The 14934-nt window shown below is 47.5% G+C and overlaps 1 protein-coding gene across 1 annotated transcript in view; it reads left to right on the top strand.

Moving 5' to 3' along the window:
• The window catches only part of LRIG1 (leucine rich repeats and immunoglobulin like domains 1), a 148090-nt gene that overhangs the window by 95458 nt on the left and 37698 nt on the right, over positions 1-14934 (top strand). The window contains exons 4-6 of the mRNA XM_006120052.2: positions 9959-10096; positions 11225-11368; positions 14398-14541. Coding sequence (XP_006120114.2) covers positions 9959-10096; positions 11225-11368; positions 14398-14541 — 426 coding nt within the window. The remainder of the gene's footprint in view (positions 1-9958; positions 10097-11224; positions 11369-14397; positions 14542-14934) is intronic.

The following is a 14934-nucleotide window of genomic DNA, read 5'->3' as shown; positions in this document are numbered from 1 at the left end:
GTGGGCGGGACACGCTACGTGCACCACATGCTTGAGAAGTTGCCAACCCAGATGTGCGCTCCTGTGTCGTCGTTTACCCTGCTGACTGGAAAAACATGTGCTCCACCTCCCCTCCGTCGGTCAGAGGTTGGAGGCTCCCTGTGAAACCGTTTGGCTCACGGCAGAAGCTGAGGTGATGCAACTCTTCAGTGAAGTAATCTCTGAGCATGTGTGTGTGCACGCAGACACGGGGCTGATGAGCCAGAACTAGCTAACTGTTGGGTTGGGGGTCAGCCAGGGACTGGTCTGTGCCTGTGGAAATGAGCTAGAAAGGGATGTGGTGGTTTGGCAGCTCCTAGGTAGCCAGTCATATTTCTCTTCCCAGTGCCCTGCGGAGAGGCTCATTCGTGTGGGAAATGGCATTTGGGAGCAAAACCTTACCAACGGGGGGGGGGGGGGGGAGAAGTTATTTCCATCCTCAGCTCAACAACATCATCCCATCTAGCCCATCAGCTTCCTTTCAAGTCACTCTGGGCCAGAGGAGGAACCCGCAAGTGGAGCCCTTGATCCGTGTGGGGCAGTGTGAGTGAGTAACTGCCTTGCCAATGGGCTCATGTCCTGACCCTTTGTTATCTTGCCAAAATATCCAAAGTGCTGGCTGCTTGAATGCAGCTGACGGGCTACTTGCAAGGGGACAACCAGGGAAAATCTCTCCAGTTCCTTTCTGGCACTAAATGTCTTGGACTTGATTTTCTGAAGTTCTGGGCGCCCAGATCGCCCATGAATGGCAGCCCAGTGAGGAACTTGTCCCCTCTTCCTCCTCCTGTTGTGGATATTTGGTTGGTTAGCCTTTGTTTTTGTCTTGTTCTTCATATCAGTCGACAGCTGCCAGGCCCTGGATATCCAGGCCAATCTAGGAAACATGCCAGGGAGTTGCCTGAGTGCTGGGTGATGGGTCGCTGTTTGCCAATAAGGTATAAGACAGATGATGCTAGAGGGGGTCTGGCTTATGCAGGTCCCTGACATTTACTCTACCATAGGAATGTAGGGTGATGTGAGTAAATCTCCTCCCCTCCCCGTTCCTGTTACAAAAGCAGCATGCCATGTGGGTCGGCAAGCGGCGTCCCTCCCCTGCGTCGGCACATAGAGAGCATTCAGTTCTAGAGCTGAGTCTGCCTCAGGCCCTGCACCTGGTCCCAGCATGTAGCTAGCCTGGGTCCTTTGGCGCTGGGGCGGTGGGGGAGGGCTGGAGAAGGAATCCTCCAGCCCTCAAGGCTACTCCAGGACAGCTGAACTAGCATGTGCCCTGTCTCTACATGTGGCTGCATCCAGAGACTGCATCCCCAAATGCCCTCTGCAGAGCAGCATGGGGCGCACGAGAAGCGTGTGTGCTGCCCCTGTGGCCTGTCCCTTTCCCCGCACGCTTGTGTTAGTACAAGAGGGCTGTGGAGGGCAGTTTGCTCATAACAAAAGCAACTGGTCATAGTAGGGATGTGAAGGACTAGTTGACTAGTCGCTTTGTGCCCCCTTTCCACCTTGCTGCCTCTGTCAGAGGCATCAAGAGGTGGTGGGCAGAGGAGGGATACTTCAAAGCGGCAGCGCCATGTGGAGCCTGGGGCCAGACCCTGGGCTCCACGTGACGCTGCCACTTTGAAATGCCGCATGCAGCCCGAGGCCAGCTGGGGTGTCCCCAGGCTGCACGCGGTGTTTAAAAGCGACAGCGCCGCATGGAGCCCGGGATAAGCTGGGGACTCCCCCGCTGAACCTGGGCTCCATGTGGCGCTGCCACTTTGAAATGCCACATGCACCCTGATGCTAGGCTCTACACAGCACTTTCACCTTTGAAATGTAGCAACAGCCCCAGGTATGTTGCTACCCTTCAAAGGCAGAGGCGCCCTATTGACTAATTGAATAGTAGATGCAAAATGCATCAATTATTCGATTAGTCAGTTACTCGAAATTTAACATCCCTAGGACATAGCAAGGGCTGGTTAATTCTGAAGTGTCCGTACCTGCCTCCGTTTCCCCCACTGAACTGCGGTAAGGTATGTCTGGAGATTTCTCGGGGCAAATCAGCCACCAGCTTCTTGCTCGGCTCAAAACCTCCTGGCAGCTGTCAGCAAGGAGAGTAAACGTGGCTAGCGGCCCACTCAGATGATCCCTCAGGGATGCATAAGATCACCTTTGAGAACAAGAACCTGACTTTTGTAACTCTCCTCACGCCCTCCTGCTGCAGCCTGCATGTAGCCGTGTAGCGCTTGCTTAACGCATGTCCATCTTCAAATGCCGTTGAGGTGGCTGAATGGAGCCTGACCAAGGAAAACCCCAAAGTTAGTGAGCGCCGTTGCTCAGGGATCTCGATCAGTGGAGTATTACAGTCAGTGGAGGGGATTCGTGGTACGTGCCACGGTTCTGTGTGGGAAGTAAGATTTAGCTTGAATGGATCTACAGTCGTGATGGCTGTAAGAACCGAATGGAATGGGCAGGGGGCAAATTTTGGTATTAGGCACATTGTAAAGTCCACGCTGGAAGGAGTCCTGGGGAGATAGAAGGACCTGGAATACCTCTGTGTAGTTAGGAGTTTTGCAGTCCGTCTGCCCTTGCTGTGCGTGCAGTATCCACCTGAACAAACAGAGCTGAGGCTACGTCCGGCAGCAGCCTGAGAATCTGCCAAATTTCCCCAGGGAACTGCTGATTCAGAGCATCTGAGAAAAACGGGGCTGCTTATATAGATACTCTCTTCCTGCCCGGAGAATAACCCAGACAGTTTTGCTTTGAAATGACAGTGGTGCTGTTCCTTTAAATAAAAACAACACATGTTCCGTACGGGGAGGTTGGACTGCTGACAAACATGTACAATGTGTCCTGATGGCAAAAGGCCCAGCCCTTGTAGGTGACGATGTGCTGACTGACATGATGTAGTGCCGTGTTTTGATGCCACGGACCAGCTTGCTGCTTTCCTAAAAGGTGCCAGCAAGGTCTCAGAGATCCCCACCCATTTAGGGCCTACAAGTTAGACGCACCTGCTGGCAGAGCTGAGGCTGCAAAGGGCCTTTTGTACGGGGCAACCAATGATATTTAAAAGTGCAAGGTGAAAAGATGATCTTGTGGCGAAAGCACTGGGCTCGCTGCCCAACCCAGCCACAGGCTTCCTGCCTGTCCTTCACAAGTCGAGGAGCAATGGTCTCACATTGCAGTGCGGGAGGTATAGGTTGGATATTAGGAAAAGCTATTTTCCGGGAGGGTGGGGAAGCACTGGGATGGGTTCTCTAGGGAGGTGGAGGAATCTAAGTCCCAGCTTAACAAAGTCCTGGCTGGGATGATGTAGTTGGGACTGGTTCTGCTTTAGGCAGGGGGCTGGCCTCGATGACTCCTGAAGCCTCTTCCAGCCTTAGGATTCGATGATTATAAGTTAGTTAAACTCTCATGTGCCTCCCTTCATATAATGAACGTGATTCATTCCAGGGATAATATCTTGCCTTCAATAAAGCAGTGGTGTTCTGCTGAAATACAATACTTTTACAGAACAAAGGTTTGAATAGTTATATTTGAGGGTCCCATGCGAAGCTTTATTCTCCTGGTTTATTGCATATTTCAGAACATATGAGCTGACTCACAAACACATTCGCCGTCTGTCCCCCATTGGCATTGAGTTGATTTCTTGTTTTCTCAGGGTTTTTTCTTTTCTTCTTTCCTTTAAAGAGAAAGAGAGAGAGAGATCTACACCAAAAATAATTGTCACGTGGCAGATCTTTGGCAGACTTTGATAGCCCTGTATGCCACTGGGGACTCTGCCCTGTAATGTTTTGGAGATGGAAAATGTAACCCCACAATTCAGATTCAATTAGATTTAAAGAGGTAGTGGAGAGGAAGTCTGATGCTTTTCATGTTACTCTTTTGGCAGTGGTTGGATGAAGTCCAAGCAAACTGAAAATGCACTGTTACTAATTGTACTCAATCCAGGGGTCGGATCTTGGAAAAACTTCCTAGATGCATAGTAGCTAGAGAGACGGTGAAGGGTAGGGTGGAGGTTCCCTCCAGGGATAGAAGAAGTGCCTTAGTGAAAAACCAGCCAGAGCTGCTGTGCAAAAGGAGAATGCATGTCTTAATGCTGTCAGCCTCTTCAAACCTCTCTGGGAATTGGGGTGGAGGCTGCTGCCAAAGAGAGAGAGCAGAATGATGGCGTGTAATTCCAGTCATGGTATATTTGATCCATCTCATGTCACCCTGTCTTTGATCTAACTCTTAACCATGCCCTCTTTGCCTGGCCTTTCCCTGACAGCAGCCCTTTGCTGGCCTTCAGTAGCAAGGATCTATAATTCTCTGTGGCTGGGAGGTCTGACTTCTTTGGTACTTGACCATTTTGACAATACTACCCGAGAGTAAAAGCGGACTCTTTATCCCTAGATTCTTCAGCGCTCTAGTTGTTCCTAAACTCCCCCCTTGATGCTTATGCCGAGAATGTGTTTGAACATTAATAGAACTCTTGCTGAAATGCATATTCTCTCAAATCTCTCTCTCTCTTTTGAAGCTTGGTTATATTTTTGATGCTTATAGCAGGTGTTGGTTTAATAGGTATGCTGTATTCCACCCCTCTGCCCCAGCCCAGCCAGTATTGTAAACTGACACTAGATGAAGGCTTAACATGTGATTTCTTCCCACCTCGCCACTCTTCCCCCTCCCATTTAATGCTAATACAGCTCAGACGGCATTGGCTCAGCCTCTACTCTTTGAGAAAGTTGCATTGCTCTAACCTATATCCATTTTGAACGGATTGAAAGTGGTGCAAAAACCCTCTTACTTTCTATTGAAGCGTGGCTTTCTTCTGCGTCACTTGTTCTGCTGCACAAGAGAAGTGACTGCAAACTGCAGTTGAAAGGTAGGGGTGTCCACACAGCTTTCTCCACTGTTTTAAGTCAGGGCTACTCAACTTTGGAAGCTCCGGGGCACGTGCCGAGGGTCGCAACTTAAGTGTGGTTGCACGTACATGCAAATATATATGCAAATAGCTTCTTTCAACCTGATGGGCATGAATACAAAGATTAAGGGAAGACCGCACAACACACCGACCCCGTTTAAGTCAGTTCTGTTATTAATAAAATGCAATATTTACCGGATTCCCACCCATATGTCAGCACTTTCAATCAGCAATGACAGTCCAGGGATTTAACTACTAAAAAACATATCAACTGAAGACTATTCTATTGACTCCTTTTTTGTTTTGGCTCCCATCCCTGGGCTGCGTGTTGAGCCCCGTGTCAACCCAAACTGCACTGCTGGCCACAAACAAATGGGCCGTGGGCCACGTGTTGAGTAGCCCTGCCCTAAGCTGAATTTGTCAACGAACCGTTACTGTAGTAAGCCCTCTGTAGCCGTGGAAGGTGAATGCTTCTCCAGTTAGTACTCGTTGAAAATGCCTTCCCAGCCTGTTTATCATTAAATATTCACTAAGACATTTAGCACTAAGGATATCTGCTGGGATTAAGGTGTAATTTTACCTCTAAAATACATTGTTGGCTTCCTGGGTAATGCTGTGGTCTTTTGAACTTGCACCTGTCTCTTCTTCTGCATAACCCCCTTCCCCTCTAGTCCTCCTTGTTTATTTCCTGTGCACATTCCATTTGCTTGTAAAAGTGTAAGCAGTTGAGCAGTGCCGAAGGTTGCCTAGGAATATTTGCTACTTGTTGGGAACTGGCTCCCAGCATTTGGCTAGGCTGGGGAGTGGATGGTTTGTGAGGTTCCTCGGAGTAGTTTGGCATACCTGCAGGCACAGCTTCACAAGGATTTGGTTCAAACACTAATAAAGCTACTATAGCGTGGGAGGTCAGATTTACTTTGCATTTAGAATATTTTGCTCATTTTGCACCTTTTAGGTGAAGTGTTTAACAGCCGTTACAGACCTGAATGAGTGTTAGCCTCACAGCATCCTAGTCAAGACAGGTGAATAAACAGAAGGTAGCTAAGGGTTAAGTGACATGCCCCGGGCATGAGTAGCTGGAAGTAGAAGGTAGGTGGTCAGAGACTTGGCTGCCAGTCCTGGCTCTAATTACGAGATCTCATATTAAGCACAGTCATCGTGTACTCTTGCGGTTAGCAATGGCTGAAATGAGACCGTAAAATTGTTCCCATGGGCAGTGCTACTGGGGGGAGGAGATACTTGGCAATAAATTGGTTGTGGGAGCACCATTAATTTGTTTCAAGGCTGATCAGACATTTTCATTAACATTTCATCTCTAACTTGTGCAGCTTAGGAAGCTTGGAAAAAAACCACTCAGTAGAATCCCTCCCTTTCCCAGTCATTGCTGAAAGGGTCATAACAGCCTTGCAATTTACTCCGTGTTCACATTGCCTTAGGAAAGGTACGGAAGGGAATGGAGCAAGAAAGCCCCAAGCAGTAATGGGAAGGGTTAAGCTGTGTTCCTATTGAACACATGACAAAGACAATGTAATCAAGCTGGAGAAGTTTTGGAATATGTTGTATTTATCTCGCACGCTGTGTATAGGAAAAGTTGTCGGGGTTGGTTTTGTTTGAAGTGTGATGTTCGGAGATGGCGCAGCGTTTGAAGCAAAGTGTCTGATGCTCCCCAGCTGGAACCAGCTGGAGGTGGTGCAGGGAGTCGTTTACTGATCATTGGAGCTGGCCCATCTTTGAAAGGGAGAAAAAGAGAAATTTGGCTCTCCTCTGTGAAATAAACCACCCTCCTCAAGCCACCAGCTGCAGCACAAGAAAAAGCAGCAGCTGAACAGACAAAAGTCACCTGGAAACTGCTTGAACATGTCTCAAGCCAAAATAGTATCTTCTACTTGACCTACCTTTTCCTTTCCTTCTTAAAGGGGGCCCAATTGTAAACTCTGGAGCATTGTGCTTTACATGCATTATATACATATATTAATATTTAAAAAAAGCATCTGTTTCTACTTCTGGGGTGCTCTGCACATCCAAAGCCATTTCATCTTAAAGAGTTGCTGCTTTTTAGTAATCACCAGGTAATCTATAGATTTTTTTTTAATGTTCTTTTGTATGAATTTAGAATTCCTGGTAACTTACAGCTGGATTCTGATTGCAATTACAAAAAGTCTTGGATCAGAGTTGAATGCATAGTCCCTAGTTCAGCAGAGCTTTGAAACACATGCTTAAGTTTACTTCTATTTAGGAATTCGGCCCAACTCAAGAAGTGGGCTGTGCCCACAAAAGCTCATGATACCAGCTACATGTTTTGTTAGTTTTTAAAATTCTACCAGACTATTCATTGTTTTTTAAGTTTTTCCTATTTAGGAAACCACTTAAGAAGGTGTTTCTCTTTTACGTCATCTGAGGAAGTGGGTTTTGCCCATGAAAGGTCATGATACTATATATTTTAGGTCATGATATTTTATATTTTTGTTAGTCCCTAAGGTGCCACAGGACTCCTTGTTTTTAAAGTTAAGGCTAATATGGCTACCCCTTTGAGACTTATGTTTTAGGTGTATGTTTTGGTGAACACACAAATGGATTTAAGGATGTTGCCTAAAGTTTAGGCATGTGTTTAGGTACTTTCCTGAATTGGGGTTTCAACCACTGTTTGTTTTAACCTTACTTCTTATTGCATTAATTTGAAAGGGACCTTGTCAGCATGATAAATCATATCTCTGTCTGAAAATTGGAACCTGCTGACATGACAAATTCAGATGAATGCTATGGTGCAGTCGGCACAAGGGAAATTCTTTTTTCCAGGTGTTTAATTTATGGCTCTGACAGCCCCTTTTGCATAGTCAATTGCACCATTTCCCCCTAGGCATACAGTCAGAATAAGCAGTCAGGCTATGAGCACTAATTCATTGGGTATGTCTGCCTGGGGATTAAAAAAACCACACGGCTGGTTCAGGGCTGCTGATTGAGGCTCAGGCTTTGGGTTAAAAATCACTGTGTAGATGCTTGGGCTCCTGCTGTGGGGCTTTTATTGCTGTGGAGACATACTCTTTGGGGCTCCATCTGGGCTTAGGGGGGTCCCTCTCCTATAGAATTCCTTGCAGGAATGAATAGGCTGAACTATGTGTCTTCCCTGCTGAAAAGACCTTTCTTTGCATGTATCGCCAAGGGGAGTAAAAATAAAATCATTTCAAATGTTTTTAAAGAACCTTTTTTCCCAATTTCAGGATAAAGGGCTTGATTCTCATCCTGTTTATGCCACTTAGGCCTCATACAAAGGGGCTTTCCTCACTATAAGATCCCTTTACATGGCTAGGGTGATGCAAAAAGGGCCTTAGGATAAAATGTTCACAAGTGGCTGAGTGACTTGGGATCCTAAATCCCACGGACTTTCAATGGGATTTAGACTCCTAAACCATTGAGACCTCTCTTGATAGTTTCACCCTTAGCATAAATGAGAATTTGTCTCCTCACATTCCAAGGGTGAGTCATCGGACAGTGTGATGTTTGAAACAGACTCATTTAAATGCGACACGGCCCTTCTCTTCAAAGGACCAGCTTAATCTTTGGAGAAACAATCTGTTTTTATTAATGAGAGGGAGAGAGAACATTATGCGGTGGAGAGTGACCTTTCCTCCTCCTGCGTTAGAAGCGTTTTCAATTCACCATTTGTGAATTGAAACATTTGTTGTTTTTAGGTATTTTCAATTCTGTGAGCTGGGTTCCTATGAAAGGGTTTTGTCTGGACTTTTAAAGGCGGGGAGGGTCCGGAAACAGAGGGAGATGGCAAAGGGACATGTTCAAAGATAAATCCCTGCGTGTGAACATTGGATCCCATTCGGGCAAGTGTTTGTTTCAAAGAGATTCCTCTGCATCAGTAGAGCCTGGTGTTCCCATTTTGCATTCAAGAATGCTTTGGCTGGCAGCTGGCTTTGCACACCTCCCCCTTTACTTGAGAGGAGTTGGCGTGATTAAGTTGTAGCCTTTGTCTGAAATCACTTTGCTATCTCTTATTATTCAGCAGGTTCTCAAGTGTCTGTGAATGTCTCTATTTAGAGCTGTCTGTTTCAGCCATGCCGGTAATATCAATGACTGTTCATGCTGGTCTAAATTCATGTCAGTCATCTGCTTTATTTCTTGTGTCTAATGCCAGAGAGAGAGAGTGAGTGAGTTCTGAGTCAGGCCAAAAAAGGAGTTAGAAAGAAAAGGGAGAGCTTTTATTTTAAAGCAAACCTCTCCAGGTGCAAACCAATTGGGAGCGCTTTAATTGTTTGACAGCTGTGGAAATCCTGTGAGTGATTTGCAGTGCTTTCTGAGAGCAAAACAATTCCATGTTAAGTCTCCAGACTGTGGATGAAACTGCAGCTGGCTCGTGTCCTTAGTTTGGGGCCAGATCCCACAAACACTGGAGTGCAATGCTTAGTGCCGAGAGGAATTCTAAGCACACTGTTTGGTCTAGGGTAGCAAACACTCTGCTAGGAAGCGATTACGGGATCAAGCCCTTGCATACTGCCTCTATGCGTCAGACATCATTGTAATCCAGTTTAGAGCCGGGACTTTTTTCTAAAGGGCCTCGCCACTAGGCAAACAACTCCCAGAGACTTTCACTGGGATTTGAGGGTCTGTTTATCTATCTCCCTTTGAAAAATCCCAGCCTGCGTGTGTAACATTGGAATCTTGGCCATCCTTAGTCGCCACTGGGAGAATTCCTGGGAGAATCCCAATCCTGTAGTCTCTTCATAATACATTTATTTTGGGAGCTAGGGAATGGGGAGGTATCCAGCCTTGGACCCAACTCTCTGGAAGGAAAACGCATCCGTGGACTCCGTAGTTAGTCTTGCACATGTTTGTGATTTACTGCAGTCTGACTAGCCAGAGAAGCAATAGGGGGCTAGCACACATTTCTCTGACACTGGTTTCTGATTGGATTGTTGCTTCAGAAATACATTGAATACCAGCGTGGAAAGCTAACTGGAGAGCGATGGTTTTCATTACTCTCTCTGGTTTCATTTTTTTTTTTTTCCTTTTAAGAAAACTGAGATTCTCCAATTCTCCTCCTGTCTGTTTCAGGCATCACAACAGGATCCGCAGCATTGAAGCGAGTCCGCTGAAGCCTTACGTTGCCCTGGAAACGTTGGACCTGAGTTCCAATGACATCATGGAAATACGAAGCGGCTGCTTTCCACAGGGACTTCCCATCAAGGAGCTGTAAGTTCTGCTGGTTCAGAGCAGCGCTTGTCGAGTTACCGCAATGAGAGGGAGGCCTTTAAAAAAAGGTCCGGGAACAACCATTTGAAAAGCGAGCATTTGACTTCTGGGTTCTGAGCGCAACAGCGGATTAAAACTCAGCCTGTTTTTTGGTCTCTGGTCTCCCTACCCCACCCCTTGCCAGGCTCATCTTTTTGGGATCTGTGAATAAGGCCAGGGTGTTATTTTGCCAGCTGCACCGGGCACGGTGTCCAATGACAGAGAAAGGCATGTGTGCCCTTCAGGTACGGATATCCTGCATTGCTATGGAAGCCTGAAACCCAAACAACTATCTAGAGCAGTGAAATCCAACTCTTCTTTAATGAGAGTCCTAGAAACATAAGGCTGGAAGAGAGGGTGTTGTCTGGTCCATCCCCAGGTTGAGGCAGGGTGAAGCGTACATAGCCCAGACCATCCTGGAGGGATGTTTGTCTGCCCTGAAGTCTGTGCCTCGCTTCTGAAATCAGACCCGTGCATCTGGGATAAAGTGGCTGTTTTCCTCGTGGTTGAGTAGTCCCGTTAATATGGCTGTTGGGCAATGCCTTGGTGTTCTCCCTTGAGCCAGGCCAGAAAAACATGGCATAATCTTGATGCACATGCTGTCACTAATCTGTGTGTGTGTGTGTGTGTGTGTGTGTGATATGCATATGCTGTCACTAGTGTGTGTGTGTGTGTGTGTGTGTTTTCTAGAAGGTGCAGAATAATGCTCCTTCAGGATGTGTTTAAAACCGTCTCCACGGGTTCTGCTCCCAAGGCCTGTTGGCGCATAATGAGCATATCTGCCTTGAGTCTGCTCCCACTCCTCTGTGGAGGCCCTCCATTTCTGGCACTGGGGCCCCCAGAATGGGGTGACAGCAGTGGGGCTCCAAGTCACCCCTGACTATCTCCTCCTCTGGAGTACGTGGTACTGAGCACGCCGCAGCTTCTGTTGCTAGGTGCTGGCAAGGCACTCTGGGAAAGCCGGTTTGTTTTCATTTGTCCCCAATTCCAACGCCGTGGGTCTCAGTTTGGAGACCAGACAAAGGCCGATTGCTGAACAATGAAGGCCTCTGATGCAACCACTATGTTTTCCATGCTGATTTATTACAGCAACCTGGGGAGCAACAGAATCAGCACCCTGGAGCCTGGTGCGTTTGATAGCCTGTCACGGTCCCTGCTAACACTTCGGCTGAGTAAAAACAGGATCACCCAGCTTCCTGTGAAGGCATTCAAGTTACCCAGGCTAACACAACTGTGAGTAGAAATGTGCACTTTAATTAAGGTTAACCAAGCTTTATGGAGACGAAATTTCCCTGAGGGCATGCACACCAAATGCAACCCTTCCTCACCCGACATCTATAAAACTTGGAATAAGCTATATTTAATAGTCCTATGGCGACACCTAATAAAACAAAGTCGGGGGGAGAAATGGGGGGGACACACGGCCGTTGTGCATCTGTGTGTCTGTGCGTCTCACACCTATTCACTTATTTAGATCATTCTTCTGAGATGAAAACATGTTAACTGATCAGCGTCTCAGTTGTTTACAATATCAAGTGTATCTGCTTCCCATAAAACAGCCAGTAAAATTTTTTTGGTTGGGGGAGGGGGAAGAGCTCAGTGACAGCGTTACTTTTTTGAGACCACACAGGTATCTTTATGCGGCAATAAAAATGCAACGAAGGAAGGTCGTTAAACGGTGCAGTGACATTTGAACAGAGAAAATAGTACTTGTGATGAGCTAACACACATTGCTGTTGTCTTGGCTGCCGTGCAGCGTGAGCTTACGTAGGCAAGAGATCTACATCGGCATCTGTAAATGTGCTCGATGTGCAAACAGTCAGTTGAATAGATTTACTCTTCCCCTTTGCTGGCCTGTTCTAAAGCCTGCTGCAGTCTTTTCACAGAGTTCGGTAGGCTTAGGATTAAGCTCTGTTTGCAAAAAAGAGCTTATATAAAAATGAAACTATGGCTTCTAAAAGGCAAACCATCACCGCCGTGGTAAGCAAACCCATAAGATGTTTTCGTCACGGTTGTTGGGTATTGAAGGTCAGGGGAGGCGAAGCTTCCTCTAACCCAGGCTCTGGCCCCGCCCATGTTCTGCCAGGAGGCCCCGCCCTCCCTCTCTCTTGAAGTTGGTGGGGCTCAGCTCCCGTCAGGGGTCTGGAGAGTGGAATGGGGGTGGGGCCAGCTGGGGTACATGGGGCAACTCGGACCGGCGAAGGTGTTAGGCAGCTGAGGCCGCCTTGTGACTCCGGCCGTAGGACAGAGGGGCTCGGAGCTCTGGTGGTCGGGGCCTCAGTCAAAGGGGCAGGGCCAAAGGGCTAGTCTCTCTCTGGTGCTTCGGTTAGTAACTGCTCCAACTACCCAGCCACATTATGCTTGTCCGTTGGGATGCTTGCTTAGGAAATGCTTGACTTCGTATGTACATGGGTGCAAATTTGGATTTACAGTTTCTTCAGGCGTGAACATCTCTCTGGAGGCTTTGAGGAACACGTAGGCTATTTAGGAGCCCAAGTTCCTTGGAGAGTCATTGGTATTTGTGCTCCTAAGCCCCTTAGACTCATTCAAAAACCTTCCTTCTGTTTTCCCCTGCGTGGCTCTAGGAATGTACACCTACTTCTACAGTGCTGCATACACGAAGGGGTAGTGATGAGGTTGTCAGAGTTTTAGAATACCCCCTATGTAACTTTCCAGGTGATGTACGGTTGAATAGTATCATTAGCAATGCTGCAGAGCGGGAAGAGTCAAGTTTGAAATAGGGAGGTAAAAGCCTGTTTAAAAGGTTAACCGGTTAACTGGGATCCTGTGGCGGGGGGCTGCTCCGGCCGGACTGGGCCCACCACACCGTGTTGTGGGTGGGGGCTGCTCTGGTTGGGAGGGTCTCTGTGTTGTGAGGAGGGGCTGCTTCACTTAGGCGGCTGATTAACCGGTTACCCAGGTAAGTGCGCTGGTAAGGCAGATGCTTACCGGCTAACCGCTTAGCCAGTTAACCCTTTACATCCCTAGCTTGAAACAATCTTTTGTCTAGCACAAAGGATGCTAGAACAGCATTAAAGGGGGATGTTAATCCCCCTCCCCCATCACTCACCGCTGCTTCCCCTCCCAACCTGTGTAGAGCCCATGCTGGTGTGACAGCTGCTTCCTTGGCTCCCACTGGGAATTGGAGGAGGTGCCTCCATTGGGTTGGTTTTCCAGCCCCCCACGCTGGTGTCCAGGTAATGGCTGTACACGCACAGCACAGGAGTGTAGGTGCACAATTGGAGGCAGGCTGGAGTGGAGTAGAAAAGTTTGACTTTCCTGTTTAAAGCTCTTTATCCATTCTTCGTGCACGATACTGAGTGAATCCTGCCCCTCTCCCAGTCAATGAGAGTTTTGCCTCTTGACTTCATTTAGTGGGGCTGGCATTTCACCCTGGTGTCTAGATCTGACGCATGCCATGATGTAGAACGACCTGTTCTAATGCCCTTGGGACAAGTTGTCACCCAGGTTAAGTATGATCAGTGGTTAAGTATTGTCTGTGGGCATAGTGCACAGAAAAACTGGCTTTCCTGAGTTTTATTTAAAGTTTCCGTTGCTTAAAAAACTGCTTAATAAAGAAAACATTTTGGAGGTCTCATTGGAAACCTTTATTTATTGCTTACTTAAAATAGGGGAAAAGACTCATGTTGTTAAGGAAACTGAAGGTTATCTTTCCAAGCTGGTAATAAAATTAGCATCTGGGGTCGCCCTTGACATTTCTTTGTCAGAGTAAATTTTTTTCTGGCCTGTTACAAACCTTTATAAATAGAGGTTATAATGCTGGTCCCTCGTTGTACGGTTGGAATGGTGCTTCTGCCTTGGGACAGGTGAAGTGTGATGTTTGAACTCAATTGATGGAAAGTTTAAATGGTTCCTTAAAACGTATATGGCGGAGGGGATTGCTACTTCACATCCATTTTACTTACTGCCCTATATTGGCATTTGCTCAAGGCTTAAATTAACTGGAGCATAGCTCTGGTAAATAGTTGCAAATCCACAAGGCTGACACCCCAGAATGGGGGGAGGGGAAGCGCTGGAAAATACTCTGAGAATTTAAGCCCTGAGTTTGCTCAGGGAGGTGTTTGTTGAAGAGTGAATGATCTTGGTGACTTTCCTGGCCCGTTTCTGATGCCCTCCTGCTCTCTCATGGGAACAGTTCCCGGGGAGGCTGTCGGCATGCCTACCCCCGTTGTGCGTCACGCAGAAGATGTCCGGACAAAGGACGGGGATTTCATACATTTCTATGGTGTTGCTGATTTTAGGGAGTTAAACCGGAATCGCATCCGCCTGATTGAAGGCCTGACGTTCCACGGACTGGACAGCTTAGACGTGCTGAAGCTGCAGCGCAACAACATAAGCAAACTGACTGACGGGGCCTTCTGGGGTCTGGCCAAGATGCAAGTCCTGTAAGTTAGAGGGAAAGATTTTTTTTTTTTCCGCTTCTTCTGTGCAGTCTGGATGTCTCCCATGATCTCCTCCTTTCCTCCACTTTGCCTCAAGCTCCCCCAGGGTCTGGGGAGTGCGGGTAGGAGTGCTCTTGACATATGACCTGCTGCCGGACAACAAAAGGTGGAGGATTTTTGTGCTTTGAGTTCCTCAGTTCTGCCTCTCACCCGCTAGATGCCCAGGCTCTGCTCTGCTTTGCCAGCTCGCAACTGCTGTACAAGAGGCAGTTGTAAAAGGAGGGGAAAGGTTTAATTCCGCGACTGTTGCCGCGTTCTGTGCCATGCCCAGGGCACAGCTGCAAAGAACCCTTTCCCGTCCTCAGCACACGGTTTCCCTCTGCCAGTGTGTGACGT

This window comes from Pelodiscus sinensis, chromosome 11, assembly GCF_049634645.1.
Source record: "Pelodiscus sinensis isolate JC-2024 chromosome 11, ASM4963464v1, whole genome shotgun sequence".
NCBI classification, from domain to species: domain Eukaryota; kingdom Metazoa; phylum Chordata; order Testudines; family Trionychidae; genus Pelodiscus; species Pelodiscus sinensis.
This window is presented reverse-complemented; position numbering and strand designations above follow the sequence as displayed.